Source organism: Amblyraja radiata, chromosome 26 (genome assembly GCF_010909765.2).
Source record: "Amblyraja radiata isolate CabotCenter1 chromosome 26, sAmbRad1.1.pri, whole genome shotgun sequence".
Lineage (NCBI taxonomy): Eukaryota > Metazoa > Chordata > Chondrichthyes > Rajiformes > Rajidae > Amblyraja > Amblyraja radiata.
In genome coordinates this window covers 10,085,066-10,108,305 of record NC_045981.1, presented here as the reverse complement: position 1 = coordinate 10,108,305, position 23,240 = coordinate 10,085,066, and the positions used below count along the sequence as shown (strand labels likewise).

At 44.1% G+C, this 23,240-nt stretch overlaps 1 protein-coding gene across 3 annotated transcripts in view; it reads left to right on the top strand.

Annotated features, from left to right (window-relative positions):
- The window catches only part of aspscr1 (ASPSCR1 tether for SLC2A4, UBX domain containing), a 155,138-nt gene that overhangs the window by 60,207 nt on the left and 71,691 nt on the right, over nt 1–23,240 (top strand). For 2 of the 3 annotated variants that reach the window (XM_033044216.1, XM_033044215.1), the window contains exons 8-10: nt 17,788–17,856; nt 19,058–19,206; nt 22,877–22,958. In XM_033044216.1, the coding sequence (XP_032900107.1) occupies nt 17,788–17,856; nt 19,058–19,206; nt 22,877–22,958 (300 nt within the window). The remainder of the gene's footprint in view (nt 1–17,787; nt 17,857–19,057; nt 19,207–22,876; nt 22,959–23,240) is intronic. The other variant, XM_033044217.1, reaches the window with a different exon arrangement.

Genomic DNA, 23,240 nt, shown 5'->3' with positions numbered 1-23,240 from the left:
CCCTCTTACTGAAGAAATTACTTCTCATCTCTTTTCGAAAGGTACATTATTTTATTCTGAGGCTATGGCCTCTGGTCCTAGACTCTCCCACCAGTGAAATTTGCAGAGATGTACAGAGTTACTCCAGTACCTCGTGCCGTATTAAAACAATGGGCAGCTTCTTTATGTTGAAATGTTCAATGTTTTCATCTCAGTCTTTTGATTTGTCGGATCCCAGCTGGGGAAATGCAGAAGTCGTGTGTAGGATGGAACTGCAGATGCTGGTTTACACCGAAGATAGACACAAAATGCCGGGGTAACTCAGCAGGACAGGCAGCATCTCTGGATAGAAGAAATGGGTGACGTCACCCGTTCCTTCTATCCAGAGATGCTGCCTGTCCCGCTGAGTTACTCCAGCATTTTATGCCTTAAAGCAGAAGTGGTGTTATACTTAACTTTGGCACTTGAGGGGTGTGGGGGGGGGAATGCTGCTTCAAACTGGTGTGCAGTGACCTCTGCTGAATCGTGCATGTCTGTACAAAGGGCAAGAGGAAGGTCGGGCTAGACTGTGGTGCCCTCTGCAGTCATTCACAGATACTCCTTGTGTGAGGCTCATACATGCACAGTGTCCGTATGAGCAACTGTTCCATCCTGACTACAGGCGAGCGGGTTCGATCCCGACTACGGGTGCTGTCTGTACGGAGTTTGTACGCTCTCCCCGGTTTTCTCCGAGATCTTCGGTTTCCTCCCACACTTCAAAGACGTACTGGTTTGTAGGTTAATTGGCTTGGTAAATGTCAAAATTGTCCCTAGTGGGGGTAGGATGGTGTTAATGTGCGGGGGTTGCTGGTCGGCGCAGACCCGATGGGCTGAAGGGCCTGTTTCTGCGCTGTATCTCTAAACTAAACTAAACTGGACAGTGGCCGCCATCAGTGGAACTAACCTGTGGTGACTTTTGTTAGAGAGGGGGAAAAATAATTACAAAATGTATCAACAAATCTCCATTGCGAAGATTTAATTCTTTGAGTTGCCAATCGTAGATAAAGTTTGGCTTTAATGTGAAGGCAAATTAACTTGCCTTATGTGTTACGGGTGCAAAGATAACTGGTGATTAAAATAAGGTCATGCGTACCCATGTGCAGGGTACACGAAGCCAGGAAATACAGAAAGGCAGGCACAGGGGACTAGGACATGGACTTTAGCAAGGTCATTGACAAGCTCACTGATGGTAGGCAGGTTCAGAAGGTGATAGATCGAGGGGTACAGGGTGAGATAATGGATATAAAATTGGGCACAACATGCCAGAAGTAACTCAGTGGGTCAGGCAGCATCTTGGGGTCATGGAAAGAGCGTTCACGTCGCGGCCCCGTGTCCACCAATCTTTCCACCAACACACACAAGAAGCGGCAAGACAGACACTATGTATGCAGATGCCGCAAAGTGTGTTCAGCTCTGGCTGAACATCTTCTAATCTTGTGTGTGGATTCGATAAGAAGAAGGCAGCATCTTCAGACTGAAGAAGGGCCCCGACCCGAAACATCAACTATCCATGTTCTCCAGAGAGTTCTGCCTGGCCCGCTGAGTTACCCCAGCATTCTGTACAGCCCTTTTCTGTAAACCAGCATCTGCAATTCCTTGTTTCTCCACGGATACACAGTTGGCTTGCTGGTTGTGGAAAGTTGTTTCTTCTAGATTGGGGGTCTGTGAGCAGCGGTGTCCCACAGGAATTGGTGCTGGCTCCTCGATTGTTTGTCATATCTATTAATGATTTGAATGAAGATGGAGGTGGCATGATTAGTAAGTTTGGCTGTGACACCAAAGTTGGTGGTACAGTAGACAGCGAAGGAAAGTTGTCCAAGGTTACAACCGGATCAACTGGGAAATTGGACAAAGGAACGGCAAATGAAAGTTAACCTGGACAATCGTAAATCTTCGGGAATGAAAGAAGTACCCAAAAATAAAACTCATGGGTTTGTAGGAAATGTTCTACACAGTTACGATCCAGCATAAGTGAGATTGTTTATGCAGACAACATTTACGACCCTATGGAGAAATGGAAAGTGAACACTATGATATATCGTTGGTGGGATTGTGTAGTTCTTATGATGACACTTTCTTGTCACATGTACTTCTAGGTACAGTGAAATTATTTTGTGCAATGCAGTTAGTGCAACTGAAGATGTGATCTTCTGAAGATGTGATTTCGGTTCAGTTTAGAGATACAGCGCGGAAACAGGCCCTTCGGCCCACCGAGTCCGCTCCGAACAGCGATCCCCGCACACTAACACTCTCCTACACACACTACACACAGGGACAATTTACAACTTTACCAAGCCAATTAACCTACAAACCTGCACAACTTGAGAGTGTGGGAGGAAACCAGAGCTCCTGGGGAAAACCCACACAGGTCACGGGGAGAAGGTACACTCTCTGTACAGACAGCACCTTAGTCGGGATCGAACCCAGGGTGGGTGTCTGGTGCTGTAAGGCAGCAACTCCACCGCTGCACCACCATGTGATATTACTCTTTCAGTTGCATTCTGTTCAATTTATTTTCTGGATCCTGCAATGATTTTTGAATTTTTGCTAAAGATATCATGAGTGTGAATCATGTACACTGTATTTATAATCACGAACAGTTGTATTGAAACCACAATTGAAGTATTTTTCTAAATAATGGTTTGGCTCGCCAATTGCCAAATTTACAGCTTTTGATCCCGGATTAATTACAGGTTTCAAAACAGCACGATAAAGACCTACTGGAATCTTTTATGTATTGTGCCCTCTGAGGTGTTTTAACAAATTATATTTCTTAGTGTCAAAGCAATTAGAGGGTAGAAATCTTTATGTTGTGGCATTCATGGGATGGCAAAATCAAAACAATAGAAATGGTTCTTCACCTCATGGTATAGGATACTGAACAAGGTGGGCCAGGCACCTAAACTTTGCAGGAAGGAGATGATGTGTGGGAGAATAAACACAAAGTGCTGGAGTAACTCAGCGGGTCAGGCAGCATCTCTGGAAGTAGAAAAAGGAGAAAAACACTCCTTCTTCATCCCCGACCCGAAATCTCACCTATCCTTTTTCTATCAGATGTTGCCTGACTCGCTGAGTTACTCCAGCACTTTGTGTCTATCTTTGAGATAAACCAGCATCTGCAGTGCTTGGTTTCTACATTTTGGTGTAAGAGAAGATACTGATGACCATTTAAAAAAAAACTAATGATACTCAACTATAGTCTAAGAAAGAACTGCAGATGCTGGATAAATCGAAAGTAGATAAAAAATGCTGGAGAAACTCAGCGGGTGAGGCAGCATCTATGGAGCAAAGGAATAGGTGATGTTTTGGGTCGGGGATGAAGAAAGTATATATGTGTATGTGTATAGATGTGTATGTATATATATATATATATGTGTGTGTGTGTATATATATATATATATATATATATATATATATATATATGTGTATGCATATGTATATATGTGTATATATATATATATATATATATATATATATATATATACATATGTGTGTGTGTGTGTATATATATACATACATATATATTATATAATATATATGTATGTATATATATATATATACACACGCACACACACACACACACACATACATACATATATATATATATATACATACACACACACACACACATATATATATATATATATATATATATATATATATATATATATATATATATATATATATCACCAGTATTATAAATCTTTGCCACATAGCAATGTGTTTAGGTAACATTAATCCTGCGTGTGAAGAATGAGTAATGCATGGGTTTTTGTTTCTTTGCATTCCAAGGTGGTCATTTTCTTGTGGCATGTCATCTTTTTATCTTCCGTATTGTGATTTTTGTTGGAAAAATGTCTTGGTTTTACAATCAGTAAAACTACACAGTCATAGTCACACTGCACGGAAACAGGCCCTTTGGCTGAACTCTCCCACACTGATCAAGATGCTCTTCTAAGCCAGTTCTATTTGCCTGCGTTTTGACCCATTATCCCACTCAGACTTTCCTATTCAAATACCCAACTAATGGTCTATTAAATGATATTATTGTATACCTCAACCATTTCCTCTGGTTTCCTCATCCCTCGCTAGAATTTAGAAGATTGAGGGGGATCTTATAGAAACTTACAAAATTCTTAAGGGGTTGGACAGGCTAGATGCAGGAAGATTGTTCCCGATGTTGGGGAAGTCCAGAACAAGGGGTCACAGTTTAAGGATAAGGGGGAAATCTTTTAGGACCGAGATGAGAAAAACATTTTTCACACAGAGAGTGGTGAATCTGTGGAATTCTCTGCCACAGAAGGTAGTTGAGGCCAGTTCATTGGCTATATTTAAGAGGGAGTTAGATGTGGCCCTTGTGGCTAAAGGGATCAGGGGGTATGGAGAGAAGGCAGGTACAGGATACTGAGTTATCAGCCATGATCATATTGAATGGCGGTGCAGGCTCGAAGGGCCAAATGGCCTACTCCTGCACCTATTTTCTATGTTTCTATGTTTCTCAGACAATCCACCCTGGTGTGAAAATATACATGCCACCCCTTTGAGGTAATAAATGATGAGCATTTGACGGCACTGGGCCTCACCTGAATAAAGTGTAAATGGCAGTGAAGTGGTGGAATTGGGTCAGCTGTAACCTGCAATATATGAGAAGCCGTAAGGTTGAAAATGAGAGGAATGCCAGTGAGTGCTTGAATTTGTTTGACAGGCATATTTAGTACTCCAGCATTACAACTGCAGTAACAAATCTGCCCCTACAACTCTCTCCCCCCCCCCCCAAGTTGTGGCACATTTCATAGATCTGATGCACGTAGATAACTGGATGTCTTCAATCAGTGCTGACCATGTCACGTACATTCTTTGGATGTGTCCACCGCTGATTTTCAGGCAACTGGTGGACCGGCATCTCTTTTTATCCGGACAAAATTACAAGAGCGCACTTGAACAATGAACCCTCCCACCCCAAAGTTCCCAGCCCCCCCTCCGGAAATGTGGCGCCTAGGCCGGGTAAGGTGGCTGATCGGGAATTCCGCGGGTCGAATTTGCGCACTGCGGCTAGCAGTCCATGGTGCTTTAGAGATATGGGAGGGGTATAATTAGTGGGTCAGAGGTGTATTGTTGTATCATTATTACGTAACCTCTATTGTTCTGGCAAAATGGATAATACAACAAGGCTCTGGAACCAAGGCTGCCGGATAACCAGTGGTGGACACGTCCCAGCACTAAGGTCTTGTTGCAAAACATGTGCGTTCGTCATTGACCGATGTGGTCAGGTTTGATCAGGAGAGTTTGTTCTTTCGGACACATTTCTCCTTAGCTGATCGTATCGCAGCCCCGCATTCTCTGGTCCACAGGGCGTCTGGAACTGATCTTGGTGCAGGCTAAGGTTGATGTGGAAATACACAGCTGTGACTGAAACATCATAGACACAAAATGCTGTAGTAACTCTGCGGGTCAGGCAGCATCTCTGGAGAAAAGGAATAGGTGACGTTTCGGGTCGAGACCCTTCTTCAGACTCTATCACAGCTTCGAACATAATGACTCAACCTCCAAAATCAACTCCAAAGATTTGCAACACTTAGATAAATAGCCCTTCAGGCCTCATCCTCTACCTGTAAGTATTATGTTAGGATAACAATAGGAAGATGTCTTAAAGCTATTTTATATTAAAATTCATTTCAGATATGCATACACATAATAGTACAAAATGCATCTTCATAGTTGATCCATAAAGCAGGCGCATTACTTTATAAATATTTTCCTTCCTTCCAGTTAGGTTTAGGCTTTGATTGTCACGTGTACATTGTCACGGGCCTGCTTTATGGATCAACTATGAAGGTTCATTATGTACTATTGTGTACATGCATATCTGCAATGAACTTTAGGATGAAATAGCTTAAGACATCTTCCTATTGTTATCCTATCATAATACTTGAGCAAACCTTTATTTGCATGCTAGCTAAACAGATCAAACAAGATATAAATACATTCTAAACTGGTATAATGGATTGAGCAAAGGGGGGGGGGGGGGGATGCAGAGTGAAGAATAAAGTCCTCAGTCCTTGCTGCAAAGTAAACAGTTCAACAGGTTTTCAATTGTCAATAATGATTTTTGATTAATCAGTCTGTAAAGGAGCACCTGAATAGCTTGTATTCATTTTATTTTCGAAGCACGCATTTGCAAGAAGGTATTCACAGTGATGTAACTTGAACCAATTGTTTAGCAAGCTATAAATCAGAATGCCGCCCTTTGGCTATTATTTTTACTCATGTTTTATGTCTTTTAATTTATTGTTGTATTTCATATGTAATTTTTGCGCCTCATGTGAGCTGTAATGTTGTCTGTTTATGATGTCTTGTTTATTCTTCAGGCGTTGATCTTGATATGAATATGAATCAGGCGTTGATCTTGAGTCTCGTAATGTTATGAACTTCATACATTGCATGTTAAACTTTCTTTTTCAAACAAAGAATTGTTTAACCATATTTGCTTGTAGCTACTTCTAATTGTGCCGTACAGTAAATCCTCATGATAGCGGACCCTGGGGAGGGCGAATGATGTCAGTTATTGCCAATTTTCCACTATAACCAAGTGTGGTATTATCACTGTATAAGCAGTAGAAACAAGCAACTGGAGTTGCTGGTTAATACACAAAAGAACACAAAATGCTAAAGTAACTCAGCGGGTCAGGCAACATCTCTGGAGAACACAGATAGGTGACGTTTCGGGGAGAGACCCTTCTTCAAGAGAAGGAGCGGTTGGGGAGACCGCAGGAGCCAGGGTTGACGTCGACAGCCGTTGGTAAATCCATCCGCTATAACCAAAATCCATGGTAACGAGGTCCGTTAAAACGAGGGTTTACTGTATGTGTATTAGATCTGTAAATTTGCTGCTACATCTTGGCTGCTCTTCAACCTCTGGTGCGGGATGGGAGATTGCAACCTTCACGTGGTCCGCCCTGTTTCGACGAATGCAATCAACCTGGCGTAAACAATCAAATAAGATCAAATAGAACAAGTTGTCCTACAATTTTAAGCTGTGCACGCCATACGAAAGAAGAACCTCTGGTGTATTTTGTCAAAGTTCATCCAGTGGGAGGTTCTCGGTTCCACCTCAACAAAACTTAATTGTAATTTTATCCCTTTTTCTTGGCATGGAGTTGCCACCTTCCTACATGGCTTGTGTTGATTCGTGACTGGAAGCCCATAACTCCTCGAGAATAACTCGTGCCATTATTGCTGGCATAATTCTGTATATGCAGTGGTGCACCACACTGAATATTTCGGCTCAACAATTATGACTTCCGTTTGAATGTAATGAGATCTAATTGCTTGAACTTGGATTGCAGGCTGTAATCTTTGCTCATGAACATTTGTAGCTGGTGTTGGAGACCAGCTAATACGGACCCGGCTGGTAGTTTGGAAACTGTAAGCACGTGCTTACGTTTGCATCAGTGTTTTTTCTCCCCCTTTTTTTTTTTTTTTTTCAACTTGTACTAGAACAAGATTTTGTACTTCAAAGGTATGCTTGATTAATAATTTAAGAAAAGAAAACCAGTACATTTTTCACTCAGTTTTGATAGAGTGCGGTTTGCAATCAAAAATTGAACAGGATAAAATATGTACTCTGCTTTCTTCTGCTATGGATGTTTAGCAGACCGAAGCAAAAAGCCTTTGATGTCTAACCTTAATTATTCTAAGGTAGTTTCACTGAGCTAGCTGCAGATCAGAGCTGAAATTTCCTTGATTATAGTGTTTGTAGTCCAGAGTCACAGCAACTGTGAAGAACACCTCACTTTGAAGTTTGCATTGGTTGCCTTGCTGCCCTGTCCCAGGCTAAAGCAGTGATCCAGAACAGAACTGATTGCTTCCTGTAAAGCACTAGATAACTGTAAATACAGCACGATGATATTAGCCATGACTCCAGCGAGGCTTGAGCTGGGGTTGGTGGAGGAATGATGGGAGGCAAGGATGGCACAACACAAAGAAGCCTGAGATGATGCAGGTTTCACAGCAACGATGGGAAGTCTGGCTGTTGTGCACACTGGCCCTCTATTTTAAAGGCATATTGCTGCAGTTTGAGGTTTTCACATTGTTTTCTCCTTCAACCTAAGCAGCTTTTGTGAGTAGCTTGTGTCCTCTCCAACCTGAACCATTTAGCATCTGCTCTTGCTTGATGCTTAGAACAAATACGGGGCTGTCCCACTGCGGCGACCTAATCTGCGAGTTTAGAAGAGTTTGCCCTCGACTCAAACTCGCAGCATGGTCGACACATGGTGTGAGGAGGTACTATGAGGTCATCAATTTGTGCTTCCCAAAAGGTGGCTCCAAGTGTGATACTCGTGCCAAGTTATGAGCCTGTTTATACGTTCTCGGAGTATAATTAAGCCATTTGGCCCATCAAGTCTACTCTGCCATTCAATCATGGCTCATCTATCTTTCCCTCTCAACACCATTCTCCTGCCTTCTCCCCATAACCCCTGACACCCGTACTAATCAAGGCACGCCCATCCCTCCCGGTATATGAGGAGAAATGAGAACGCTTTTCCCGGCCTTGAATGAGGTCTTGGAGCAAGTCTCTCGCTTTGGTTGCTTGGCCAAAAATGTTTTCTCGACTTTCAGCAGAGAGGAAGAGAAGAATAATAGGGCTCAGAAGAATGGAGACACAAGAGACTGCAGATGCTGCATTCTTGGGCAAGAACAAAACGGATGCAGGTAACTCAGCAGGTCAGCCAGCATTTGAGGGGGAAATAGATAGGCGACTGGTCTGAAGGAGGGTCCCAGCCCAAAATATTGCCTGTCCTTATATTCCACAGGTACTGCCTGACCTACTGAATTGCCCCCGCACTTTGTGTTTTTGGCAGCGCTCAGTAAAATCAGTCACTCTTTGTCTCTGTTGTAAGTGTAGAATTGATCCATATTGTCATTTAAGTAAAAAACAAGTTAAGCCTGAAAATGTAGGTGATTATTGGCAGCTATTGAGCTACCCAAATTAGTTGTATCTGAATTTTCGAGTATAATCACCTGGAAGAGAGACCTCGTTACTTTGTCCCTTCGAGACGGCCACTAGAAATAACCAGTTTATACACAGTTCTGCTTTTGATGGCTTAATAGTCGTGTTTTGCAGTCGTGAATTCAACTGGTTTCAAACACTTGACGAGAGACACAAAGTGCTGGAGTAACTCAGCGGGTCAGGCAGCATCTGTGGAGAGAAAGAATGGGTGACATTTTGGGATGGAATCCTTCTTCAGACTGAGAAAATAAAACTACACACTAGTTTCAAACACTCTTTCATTCAAACAAAACGAAGCAATCACCGCAACCTTAAACCATAGGCAGGCAAAAGTGATTGATGCCTGTCTGCAGGCTTTAGAGGTACAGCACGGAAACAGGCCCCGCAGCCCACTGAGTCCGCGCTGACCAGCGATCACCCTGTACACCAACACTGTCCTACACACTCGGGACAATTTACAATTTTTACCTAAGCCAATTATTCTACTAACCTGAGGTAGACACAAAATGCTGGAGTAACAGGCAGCATCTCTGGAGAGAAGGATTGGGCGACTACGTCTTTGGAGTGTGGGAGGAAACCGGAGCCCCCGGGAGAAAACCCATGTGGTCACAGGGAGAACGTACAAACTCCGCACAGACAGTAATCGTAGTCAGGATTGAACCCAGGTCTCCTGCGCTGTAAGGTGGCAACTCTACCGCTGGGCCTCTGTGCTGCCCCTTGATGCTCTCCATTACCCATTACATGACAATAGAAAAAGCACAGCACAGGATCAACCCTTTGGCCCACAATGTCTGTGTCAAATGTAATACCGAGAAAAACTAACCACTGCCTACACGTGATCCACACCTCTCCACTCCCTGCATATCCATATGCCTATCTAAAATTACACAGATGGCTGTGGACGCCAAATCAATAGATATATTTAAGGTGGAGATTGACAGATTCTTGATTAGGAAGAGTGTCAGGGATTATGGGGAGAAGGCAGGAGAATGGAGTTGAGAGGGAAAGATAGATCAGCCATGATTGAATTGTGGATTAGACTTGATGGATCAGATGGCCTAATTCTGCTCCGAGAACTTAAGACACATATGCTGGAGTAACTCAGCGGGTCAGGCAGCATCTCTGGAGAACATGGACAGGCGACATTTCATAGAAACATTGGAAAAAAACTAGGTGCAGGAGGAGGCCATTTGGCTCTTCGAGCCTGCATCGCCATTCATTGTGATCATGGCTGATCATCCACAATTAGTAGCCCGTGCCTGCCTGCTACCCATATCCCTTGATTCCACTAGCCCCTAAGAGCTCTATCTAACGCTCTTTTAAATTCATCCAGTGAATTGGCCTCCACTGCCTTCTGTGGCAGAGAATTCCACAAATTCACAACTCTCTGGGTGAAAAAGTTTTTTCTCATCTCAGTTTTAAATTAGTAAACACTGCCCAGTCCATCATCGGCTCTGACCTTCCTTCCATCGAGGGGATTTATCGCAGTCGCTGCCTCAAAAAGGCTGGCAGTATCATCAAAGACCCACACCATCCTGGCCACACACTCATCTCCCTGCTACCTTCAGGTAGAAGGTACAGGAGCCTGAAGACTGCAAAAACCAGGTTCAGGAATAGCTACTTCCCCACAGCCATCAGGCTATTAAACCTGGCTCGGACAAAACTCTGATTATTAATAACCACTTTCTGCTATTTGCACTTTATCAGTTTATTTATCATGTGTGTATATATTTATATCATGGTATATGGACACATTTATCTGTTTTGTAGTAAATGCCTACTATTTTCTGTGTGCTGAAGCAAAGCAAGAATTTCATTGTCCTATACAGGGACACATGACAATAAACTCACTTGAACACTTGAACTTAAATGGCCTCCCCTTTATTCTTAGACTGTGGACCCTGGTTCTGGACTCCCCCCCCATCATTTGGAACATTTTTCCTGCATCTAGCTTGTCCAGCCCTTTTATAATTTTATACGTTTCTATAAGAACCCTCTCATCCTTCTAAATTCCAGTGAATACAAGCCCACTCTTTGCAATCTTTCCTCATATGACAGTCCCGCCATCCCGGGGATTAACCTGGTGATCCCACGCTGCACTGCCTCAATAGCAAGGATGTCCTTCCTCAAATTAGGAGACCAAAACTGCACGCAATACTCCAGATGTGGAGTCGAGACCATCCTTCAGATTGATGAAGCCGAACTAAAAGCCTCTAAATCAACGCCCCAATCATTCATTAATAGCACAGAAGGGTTGAATAATTGTCAATGTATAATAATAGATATTTGTTTGGTTGATTAAATTGCTCAGATTGCATCATGTGGCCGTGCGATGATTTGTTTTCCCTGAGAGGCAAATTACTCAAAACGGGGAGCAAAATTTTCGAGGAGGAGGTTAGAATTGAAAAGGACTCGGATGGTCTGCGGTGAACTCTTTGAATATCGTACTTTATTAAAAATGTTACTTTGATTGCTATGCAACTGTTGGCTGCATTCCAGGTCGTCCTTTGATCTTCCAGTACAAATGCCATAATTGAGATTATGATGCAAAAGAGCTTTCGAGAAACCAAAACAAAAGGAGCAGTTTTGGAAATTGATGGTATACCGGAAGTTTTAGCAATGACCATGTAGCGTGTCCATTTTTAATGAGTAACGAATGTTATCGCCGGTTTTTCCCATGTCCATTCTGTCCAGATTGTTGTAGTAAGTGATGCTGGGAGTAAAGTGAGTTTCCAATCCTCCGCCCTCAATCGCTCCATCTTCGGAAGAGAATACAAGCAAACAAGTTTGTGCTTTTTCACACCAACCTTGTTTGCCCCAACCTTGAGTTGCTGAAATATGGGCAATTTTATCAATGCATACATGGTTAACATGGTGATATAAATAGGCACAGGTTGAAGTATGACCAATGGGGGAGTGCGGTGACTCTTAGCCTGCTAGTCCAAGAAGAGGATCTTCTATAGACACAAAGAGTAACTCAGCGGGACAGGCAGCATCTCTTGAGAGAAGAAGGGGTGACGTTTCGGGTCGAGACCCTTCTTAGTCTCAACCTGAAACGTCACCCATTCCTTCTCTCCAGAGATGCTGCCTGTCCCGCTGAGTTCCTCCACAATTTTTCGTCTATCTTTGGTTTAAACCAGCATCTGCAGTTCCTTCCTTCACAGAGGATCTTCTATTATCTATTACAATCGTTCCACTCTTTTAAATCCTCAATTCAACAATTTGGAGGGCGGCGCTGTGGTAGCTTTGCTGCCTCAGAGCCCCAGAGACCCCGGGTTCGATCCTGACTGCGGGCGCTGTCTGTACGGAATTCGAACGTTCTCCCTGTGTCAACATGGGCTTTCTCCGGGGTGCTCTGGTTTCCTCCCCCATTCCAAAGAGGTGCTGATTTGAAGGCTGATTGCTTCTGTAGATTGTCCCTGGTGTGTAAGATAGAGCCAGTGTGCGGGTGATCATGGTCGGCGTAGACTCGATGGAGCTCCAACGGTGGTTTAATTCTATTATTTTGTGTGGTGCATTCCAACAAAGTGTGAGGACGTTACAAAATCATAATGCAAGAGCACAAATATGTTTAATAAACTGCATTTCAAGTTCAAGTTCACATTTATTGCCACATGCACCAGTTAGGGTACAGTGGAATTTGATTTACAATGCAGCCATACAAACAAAAGAGCACAATACATAATAGACCATCCACCACAGTGGAATCAACATTCTTCACTGTGGTGGAAGGCAATAACTTTGCCAGTCCTCCTCCTTTGTTCACCTGTGGTCGGGGCCATGAACCCTCCGCAGTCGCCGCTACGGATGGCCCGATGTACAGGCCCTCTCATCGGGATGCTCAAAACTCTGACGTCGGGACGGACGGACACTCCGCCGCTTGGAGGTCCCGAATTGGCCGCTTCCTACCAGAGACCGGGGCTTCACGATGTTATAGGCCGCAGGCCGGCGGTCGGCGCTCTTAAAAACCACACAACGCCCGCGGCTAGAAGCTCCACAGACCGCGGCTTCAGTATGTTATAGGCCGCAGGCCAGCGATCAGAGCACTTCTTCTAGCGACATCCGGCAAGGGATTGCCCGGCTCCGCGATGGAAATTCCACACTGCGCCCGCTGCTGAAGCTCTGGATCCGACTCCGGGACAGGCCGCACCAACCAAGTTGTTATGCCGCGAGGGAGGGCGAAATGCAACTGGGAGGAAAGTTGCATTCCACCGAGGTAAGTGACTAAAAAACAGTTTCCCCCAATTCCCGCCCCCACCCCCCACACTAATACACACTTATTCACACTAAAACACACTTTTAGACATACTAAAACCAAAAAAAAAGGACGAACAGCTGCTGGCGAGGCTGCCAGCTCGCGGTGCCACACGATCGTTAGCAGCTGGTGAAGATATAAGACGTAAACATAAGAAACTGCAGATGCTGGTTTACAAAAAAAGACACACAGTGCTGGAGTAGGTGATGCTTTGGGTGGATGGATAGGACCAAGCGCAGGCAGGTGGGACTGGTGTAGCTGGGACATGTCGGCCGCTGTGGGCAAGTTGGGCCGAAGAGCCTGTTTCCAAAGAGAAATGTCAAAGCGAGAAATGAAACAAAATTTGCAAGCGGGTAAATATAACTGGTGAAATGCAGCACAAAGATATGTTGCCCTTTGCAAACTTTTTGAGAGTTTGTGAAATGTGAAGCTGGAACAGATGCATCACCAGCTCTACCCAGACGATCACTTTATTCTGTAAAGTGGAATTCTTCGCCACAGAAGGCTGTGGAGGCCAAGTCAATGGATATTTTTAAGGCAGAGATAGATTCTTGAGTAGTGCAGGTGTCGGGGGTTATGGGGAGAAGGCAGGAGAATGGGGTGAAGAGGGAGTGATCACCCATGAATGAATGGCGGAGTAGACTTGATTGGCCGAATGGCGTTATTCTGCTCCATATCACTTATGAACAACATTCCACATTGTCAAAATGATATAAAGGTGTGTTTTTAAAAATTAATTTTCTTTTAGTCAGCGCGTGTCGTTTTAGATGATACTTAATGCCCCTGTCCCACTTAGGAAACCTGAACGGAAACCTCTGGAGACTTTGCGTCCCACCCAAGGATTCCGTGCGGTTCCCGGAGGTTTTTGTCAGTCTCCCTACCCGCTTCCACTGCCTGCAACCTCCGGCAACCACCTGCAACCTCCGGGAAACGCACGGAAACCTTGGGTGGGGCGCAAAGTCTCCAGAGGTTTCCGTTCAGGTTTCCTAAGCGGGACAGGGGCATAAGATAGAGCTCTTAAAGATAGCGGAGCCAGGGGATATGGGGAGAAGGCAGGAACGGGGTACTGATTGTGGATGATCACAGTGAATGGCGGTACTGGCTCGAAGGGTCGAATGGCCTACTCCTGCACCTATTGCCTATTGTAATAGAAAGCACCATGATCTTAAAAGGCATTGTTGGACAGCCTGGGTAGCACAGGGGCGCAAAGTCTCCAGAGGTTTCCGTTCAGGTTTCCTAAGTGGGACAGGGGCATTATAGAGCGCCACATGTCTTCGCACAGGCCGAATAGACCTTTTTTTTGGGGGGGGTGAAGGTGAGAGTTAAGGAGTAGGAAACATTATGCCTACCCACTGACTTCAGGACTTCAAAGCTATATACGTTCAGAGACTGCAAGCCTTGTCCATGATGAATGAAAGTGGGGCTTCTTGCAGCAATTAAGCATATGTACCAGGAGAGCATGTTTCTGATATTTCTTGCCTTTATTAGTGATTAGGTGGTTGTTATTGGAAGTGATTGCTTTGTTATTAATAGCATCATTATTAGAGTATTTAACTCCTCGCCTTAAAGGCACCAACCTACTGCTGCAGAGAAACACATTTTAGAGCCAGACGATTAAGTGGCCTGGTATTTTATTTATTGAGAAGACAAACCCCATTGATCTCTGTCCAATAAGAGAGGCTTCATTTTACAGTCAGAAGCATTCATCGTTTTGGCTAGGGCCAGTTTACTGGCCCTAGCCAAAATGATGAATGTTTCTGACTGTAAACGAAGCCATACTTACTGGACAAAGACTCAAAGTGCTTTTAAAAAAAAAGAAGTATTATCAAGATAAGCAGAAACAAGGAACTGCAGATGTTGGTTTACAAATTTTTTAGAAAAGGCACACAAAGTGCTGGAGTAACTCTGTGGGTCAGGCATCCCATGAGAACGTGGATAGGTGTTGTTTTGGCTCAAGAATCGGAAGAAGGGGTCCCGACCCCAAACGTCACCCATACCGTGTTCTCCAGATATGCCGCTTGCCCCGTTGAGTTACTCCAGCACTCTGCGCTCTTTTCTGTATAAACCTGCATCTGCAGTTCTTGCACAGACGGAGAACATTGCAAAACTGCACCCAGGTCACGATTCAATCCTGACATCGGGTGCCGTCTGTGTGGAGTTTGCATGTTCTCTGGTGCTGTAATGCCCCTGTCCCACTTAGGAAACCTCCGGAGACTTTGCGCCCCACCCAAGGTTTCTGCGCGGTTCCCGGAGGTTTTTGTCAGTCTCCCTACCTGCTTCCACTACCTGCAACCTCCGGCAACCACCTGCAACCTCCGGGAACCGCACGGAAACCTTGGGTGGGGCGCAAAGTCTCCAGAGGTTTCCGTTCAGGTTTCCTAAGTGGGACAGGGGCATAAGGCAGCAGCTCTACCGCGGCGTCACTGTGTCCCCACTTCATTCCACTCCAGTCATTCCCAGTTCGCAGTAGCTCAAACAATCCAGGCCTTTTTAATTTCCCACATCAATGCCGCCCACAGACAGCATTGTCCAGAGGCATTACGATGGCAAGAGTTTCTTTGCCGAGATTTGATTTATTGAGATTTTTCTCGCATTCCTTGAGGAAATTGCAATATTGTTTAAGATTTTTTTTTCTGAAGCTTTGGTACACAATGTGTGGCCTCGAGTCCCATGTGCGCAGTGCAAATTTTATTTGAAACCAGGCCACCTTTTTACTATAAGAACACCAAATCGCACTGATTCAAATTCAATGAAGAAAGGAATAAAACAAATAGCCGGAACATTGCGAAATAAAAAATTTGTTCTTGAAACTTGGGGACGTATTAAGGTAATCTTCAATTAATGCGTTTCAGTTGACGTCATTTTGGCAGCAGCGTTGTATTCATTCGCAAGAACATAACATTTATTTAAAGTTTCCTGGCAGGTCGACTTTCCATCAAGGGTAGGCTCGCGTGAGATTTATGAATGAGCCTTGATAGAATTGTACCACAGACTACATCAAGCTAATGTAGCATTCATACATTCGTCCAAATGAAACCACTGGCCAAGTTTGCTCCTCAAGACCTTCATTTACACTTGGAATAAACGGTACACTTTTAAAGCCCTGTGATCCTTGCGAACAGATCTTTGGCTCCAGCATCACGGCCTTCCTCTCAGACGCTCATTCAAGGTCTTGTTTCTAGTACCAGGGTTCATTCAGTTGCGGTTTCTGAACACCAGCAATTATTTGTTTTCTATCAAAGGGAATTACACTGATGATCCTAAAGGGGCTGTCCCACTGTACGAGCTAATTTAAGAGTTTCTCCAGTTTCCCCTGATTCGAACTCAGAGAATTACAGTAATAGCCGCTCGTAGGTACTTGGGGCTCTCGTGGACATTTTTCAACATGTTGAACAATCTTCACGAGTCTTCACGCGCTTACCGCGTTTCCCGAGTACCTGCCGTTAGCGTTACGAGCCGCTAAGAGACGTCCCGAGCTCCGACGTACCTGCCACGTACATTCTACGTGCTTACTACGAGTTTGATTTTTTTCTTTAACTCAGGAGAGCTCTTGAATTAGCTCGTACAGTGGGACAGCCCCATTAGATAGACAAAAACAGCTGGAGTAACTCAGCGGGTCAGGCAGCATCTCTGGAGAAAAGGGACAGGTGATGTTTTGGGTCGAGACCCTTCCGAAGAAGGCCTGGAGGTCTTGGCCTGGAGCATCACCTATTTTTCTCCAGAGATGCTGTCTGACCCGCTGAGGTACTCCAGCTTTTTGTGTCTGCGTTCGTTTTAAACCAGCATCTGCTGTTTCTTCCTACACATTGATGATCCCCGTTATGATGGCCCTTCTAAATATACCTCAAGGAAGACACTGGCTTGCTTTGAGAAGGCATGAGAATAATGGAACTGGATTGTTTTGGAGTGTGATGTTGAATGTGGACATACCTTACCCCTTCAAAAAGAACTATCATTAAGATGATTTGAACCCACTGTACTATAATCTACTTTGCTAAATTTCCCCTTTAAAATAGCACCACCCAAGCTTGCTTATCTTTTCAAATTTAACATCCTATTGCACTTTATCTGTTTATTTATTGTGTATACATATGGTCTATGGTATATAGACACACTGAACTTTTATCTCCTGTTCTGTATACATATTCTGTTGTGCTGCAGCAAGCAAGAATTTCATTGTCCTATCTGTGACACATGACAATAAAACTCTCTTAACTCTTGACCTGATCTCAAACATGTCCAAATAGCTAATGCAGGTAACGCTGATTAATCTGTAAACCCTAGCTAGACAAAAATGCTGGAGAAACTCAGCGGGTGAGGCAGCATCTATGGAGCGAAGGAATGGGCAACGTTTCGGCCCGAAACGTTGCCTATTCCTTCGCTCCATAGGTGCTGCCTCACCCGCTGAGTTTCTCCAGCATTTTTGTCTATCTTTGATTTTTCCTGCATCTGCCGTTCTTACTTAAAACAATCTGTAAACACTGGTTCCTTCGTCTTTTTGTAGCGCCCAGATGATATTCAGCCACTGAAGTCGGAGACCTGTGAAGTATCCTCCACAAAGGAATATTTGAAGGTAGATACTGCCTGGTTTGTATGGTATGCGGTTTCATTGCGTCAAATTCAATTGGTGATACCATAATGTAAAGCCAAAAAGAGAGGGAGCTGTCCCTAGGACCAAGCCCAAAGAGCCAACGCAGTTTTTTTGTGTTTTTTTTTTAAATTTATCTTTATTAGAAGCAATTGTACAAGGATAAGACAATCGGCATAACAATTATACAAATATTGTACAGCTTCAATTTTAACCTTATAACCTAAATCAAAAAAAAAAGAAAAAAGAAAAAAAATGGAAAACAAAGAAAGAAGAAGGAAATGAATGAAGAAAAAAGAAATAAAATGCAAAAGAGCAGGAAACAGACCCCTAAGCTACCAAAGCAGTGCAGAAGAAAAGAGATGTTCTGAACAAGTGGCACAGCGGTGGAGTTGCTGCCTTGCAGCGATTGCAGCGCCAGGGACCCGGGTTTGATCCCGGCTACGGGTGCTGTCTGTGCGGATTGCACGTTCTCCCCGTGACCTACGTGGGTTTTTCGCGGAGATCTTCAGTTCCCTCCCACACTCCAAAGACGTGCCGGTTTGTAGGTTAATTGGCTTGGTATAAGTAAAAATTGGCCCGGGTGTGTGTCGGCTAGTGTTTGTGTGCGGGGATTGCTGGTCGGCAAGGACTAGGCGGGCCGAAGGGCTCGTTTCCACGCTGTATCTCTAAACTAAACTAAGCTAGTATATCAAATGATGACGAGACGGAGTACAGGAAGGAGATTGAGAAGCTCATGATCTGGTGTCGAGACACTCACCTTTCTCTCGATGTCAGCATGACGAAGGAGATTGTCTTCGGGAAGCGAAGTGGTACACATACCCAAGTCTGCATACAAGTGGAATACATTTCTAGGAATAAATATCCCCTGAGCCTGCTCTGTCATTCTGTCATTCACCTCTTTATTTCCATGTAGTTTAAATATGAGGGCACCAGGACCCACAGATGCTGGTTAATACACAAAAGACTGAGTCTGAAGAAGGGTCCCGACCCAAAATATCACACATCCTTATTCCCCAGAGGTGCTGCCCGACCCGCTGAGTTCCTCCAGCACTTTGTGTCCATCTTAAGAAATATTTATACCTGTTTTCTCTGCTGAGCCGGAGGGGATTGTTCCGTTTTAGCTCGGATTTGACTGAAGTAAAAATGTTTATGTTCTAACAACTTATTTCTTTTCTGTCTCAAGCCTGTTGACAGAGAGGCACTTGTTTACCATTTGGATATGAAAAACCACCATGTGCAAGTAGGTCCTGAACTTGAAGAGCTACCCGATGAGTTCTTTCAAGTTACGGTGGATGATGTTAGAAAACGTTTTGCTCAACTGAAAAGTGCAAGGTAATTTTTTCTTTGCTTGCCTAGTATTTTATCACTATGTTGTGTAGACAGAGTAACTGTATTTTGTGTAAAAATAAAAACCCCATTAGATAATCTCGGACACTCATCTAATAAGGAAGAAATCCCGCTAGTGAAGCAATGAATGTTTGACACGGTTTGCTTAATTCATTTCTGATGTCAAATAGGACTCTTTCTTCACGGGGAAACAAAAAAGAGCAGGCCCACATCTTTCCAGGTGAGGCAGAGGTTCACCTGCACCTCTTCCAACCTCATCTACTGCATCCGCTGTTGCAGGTGTCATATTCTCTACATCGGCGAGACCACGCGCAGGCTCGGCGATCGCTTCGCCCAACATCTCCGCTCAGTTCGCACTAACCTACCTGATCTCCCGGTTGCTCAGCACTTCAACTCCCCCTCCCATTCCCAATCTGACCTTTCTGTCCTGGGCCTCCTCCATTGTCAGAGTGAGGCCCAGCGAAAATTGGAGGAACAGCACCTCATATTTCGCTTAGGTAGTTTACACCCCAGCGGTATGAACTTTGACTTCTCTAATTTTAGATAGCCATTGTTTTCTCCCTCCTTTCCCTCCCCCTTCCCAGCTCTCCCACAACGCCTACTGTCTCCGCCTCTTCCTTTCTTCTACCCGCCCCCCCCCCCCCACTCAGTCCCCCCCCGACATTAGTCTGAAGAAGGGTCTCGACCAGAAAAGTCGTCTATTCCTTTTCTCCAGGGATGCTGCCTGACCCGCTGAGTTACTCCATTTTCTGTGCCTATCTTCGGTGTATGTGCCTATCTTCGGTTAGAACGGAGACAAGGAAACACTTTTTCTCACAGAGAGTGGTGAGTCTGTGGAATTCTCTGCCTCAGAGGATGGTGGATGCAGGTTCTCTGGATGCTTTCAAGAGAGAGCTAGATAGGGCTCTTAACAATAGCGGAGTCAGGGGATATGGGGAGAAGGCAGGAACGGGGTACTGATTGGTGATGATCAGCCATGATCACATTGAATGGCGGTGCTGGCTCAAAGGGCCGAATGCCCTATTCCTGCACCTATTGTCTATTGTAAACCAGCATCTGCAGTTCCTTCCTACACATCATTTCTTAGCCACTGTTGTAGCCTTGAGAACGGTGTTTGCCTTGAACCTGTGATGGCTGCCGATAAGTAACACAAAGTTTGCTGCTGAATTTTAGCCTCAGTTGCCAATATGGGGTTAATATTGCAAATTTTCCGAGGTTGGAAAATGTTCCAGCCAGACTGAAGTTGTAAACAGAATTTTGCATTAATTGCATGCGGGGGGATCTCACGAATATCTGCATTCTGGTTGTGCAATGTAAACGGGGAAGGTTAAACAGGAAGAGGACCAGGAAAGAGTTGCTGGCTACAGGGCAATGATGTTTATTCTGTTTCAATACATAAGAAAGAGAAGTGGAAGTCGGGCAGAAAGACCTTTCTGTGCTCTGTGTGATCAGGATTCTTCACATACCTTGTCCACTCTCCCACCTTGGTTCTCCAATTATCTCTTTCAAAGATTCTCGGGAGCCGTGAGTGTCCTCCATTGCCAAACACCGGCAACCTTCTGAGGCAGAGCAGCAAAAGCTTTTCACTGTACCTCGGTACACATGACAATAAACTAAACTAAACTGGAACAGTACAGCACAGGAACAGGCCCTTCGGTCCACGATGTTTGATGCCAAGTTAAGCTGACCTCATCTGCCAGTACATGAATGAAATGAATGAATGAATGAGTTTGTTGGCCATGTATTCACATACAAGGACTTTGCCTTGGTGCTCCGCCCGCAAGTGACAACATGACATACAGTGACAGTTACGATTGACACATTAAAACATTAAACATTAATAATAAAACATTATCGATTAAACATGTGAATGAAATAAAATACTAGAACAAATTGTGTAACATGATTTATATGATCCATATGAGCACATGATCCATATCCCTCTATTCATATCCCTCTAGGCATATCCATGTGCCTATCTAAATGTCTCTTGAATGCCACCATCATATCTGCCTCCACACTCCAAAGGAGTACAGGTTTGTCGGTTAATTGGCTTCGGTAAAATTTGTAAATTGTCCTAGTGTGTAGGATAATATTAGCGTATGGGGATCGCTGACTCAGCACGGACTCAGTGGGCAGGTTTCCGCACTGTAACTCTAAATATACAAATATTTCTCAGTTATATCTGTAATTCACTCCAGAATCTCTGGTTCTATTATACACCTTGTTTTTAAGTGCCATAATACTTAGAGCGTTCCCTGATTTGTGTGTCGAAGATTGGATGTGAAAAGGAAATCAGGTTTGTTGATTGTGATTAGTCGCTTGCACTGGCATGCCATTATTTGAGCAGCATGACATTACTGACTGATAAAGAGAAATTTATCTTTGACACTAGATTATATTATCTAGGGCAACACTTCAAGTTAACTTTACATTCGTGATTATTAATGGTACAACGACTGGTGTTTGGGCTCCGTCAGTTTGACAATTTAGGTGTTTTGCTTTGCTTAGCGGTACAGTGTGGAAGCAGGCCCTTCGGCCCACCGAGTCTGCGTTGACCAATTATCACCCGTACACTCATTCTATCCTACACATTAGGAACAATTTACAGAAGCCAATTAACCTACAAACCTGCACATTTTTGGAGTGTGGGAGGAAACCGGAGCACCCGGAGAAAACCCACGTGGTCACATGGAGAATGCGCAAGCTCCCCACAGACAGCACCCGTAGTCAGGATCGACGCTGTATCGCTAAAAACGAAACTAACGGAGATTAAAGTTGCCTCTTAGCATGAGGTGTTGGTTGAAAACTATTGATTGAGATAGATGTGTGATTTTTGAAAGGGTAAATGATGACCTCAACTTATGTAAATACACTCAAATTGGCATAGCTATTTCAAATTAATTTCCTCCATTATCCATGACTGTTCCTCAAAAATAGAAATCATTTTGTTGATCTAACCACATATTAGAGAATTGGAAGGACAAAACTAGCTTGTTTAGACATAGACATAGAAAATAGGTGCAGGAGGAGGCCATTCGGCCCTTCGAGCCAGCACCGCCATTCATTGTGATCATGGCTGATCGTCCCCAATCAATAACCCGTGCCTGCCTTCTCCCCATATCCCTTGATTCCACTAGCCCCTAGAGCTCTCTCTCTAACTCTCTCTTAAATCCATCCAGTGATTTGGCCTCCACTGCCCTCTGTGGCAGGGAATTCCACAAATTCACAACTCTGTGGGTGAAATGCAGATGCTGGTTTATACTAGAGAGACACAAACATCTGGAGTATCTCAGCGGGTCAGGCAGCATCTCCGGAGAAAACGAATGGGTGACGTTTTGGATCGAGACCCTTCTTCAGACTGAGAGTCGGGGGTTGGAGAGGGAGACGAGAGATATGAAAATGCTCAATCAGTGTTTAAAATGTTGAACGAAACATCCAAGTCATTTCGATACATGTTATTTGAGGGGTAATGACGACAATTTTCTCCCGTTAACAAGCGTTGCTTTGTACAAAACAATTAAATAAAATATTATTTAAATCGTCTTTTTGTGCTACCTTAACCCATTAACCCAGGGGGGGGGGGGCACCAGGAAGTAAAGATTTAAAAAAATAACACTTAATGAGAAGATGTTCGTTGTTTTTGTGTGCTTAGGCAGTTTTTTGAAGAGGCCCCATTGATGACAAAATCCATGCGAGATTCTCAAATGATAGAGAAGACAACACGCTATCCAAAGGTTGGTGAACACCCTGTTTCCCGACGGATCACAATGCCTGATATCAGTAAATAACTACTATTAATGTGGAAGTTAGACAAAATCGATCCATTTACAGTGTATAGATACATGATAAGGGAATAACGTTTAGTGCAAGGTAAAGCCAGCGAAGCCCGATCAACGTAGGCAGAAGTGCAGGAGAAACTCAGCGGGTGAGGCAGCATCTACGGAGCGATGGAAATAGGCAACGTTTCGGGCCGAAACCCAAGGGTTTCGGCCCGAAACGTTGCCTATTTCCTTCGC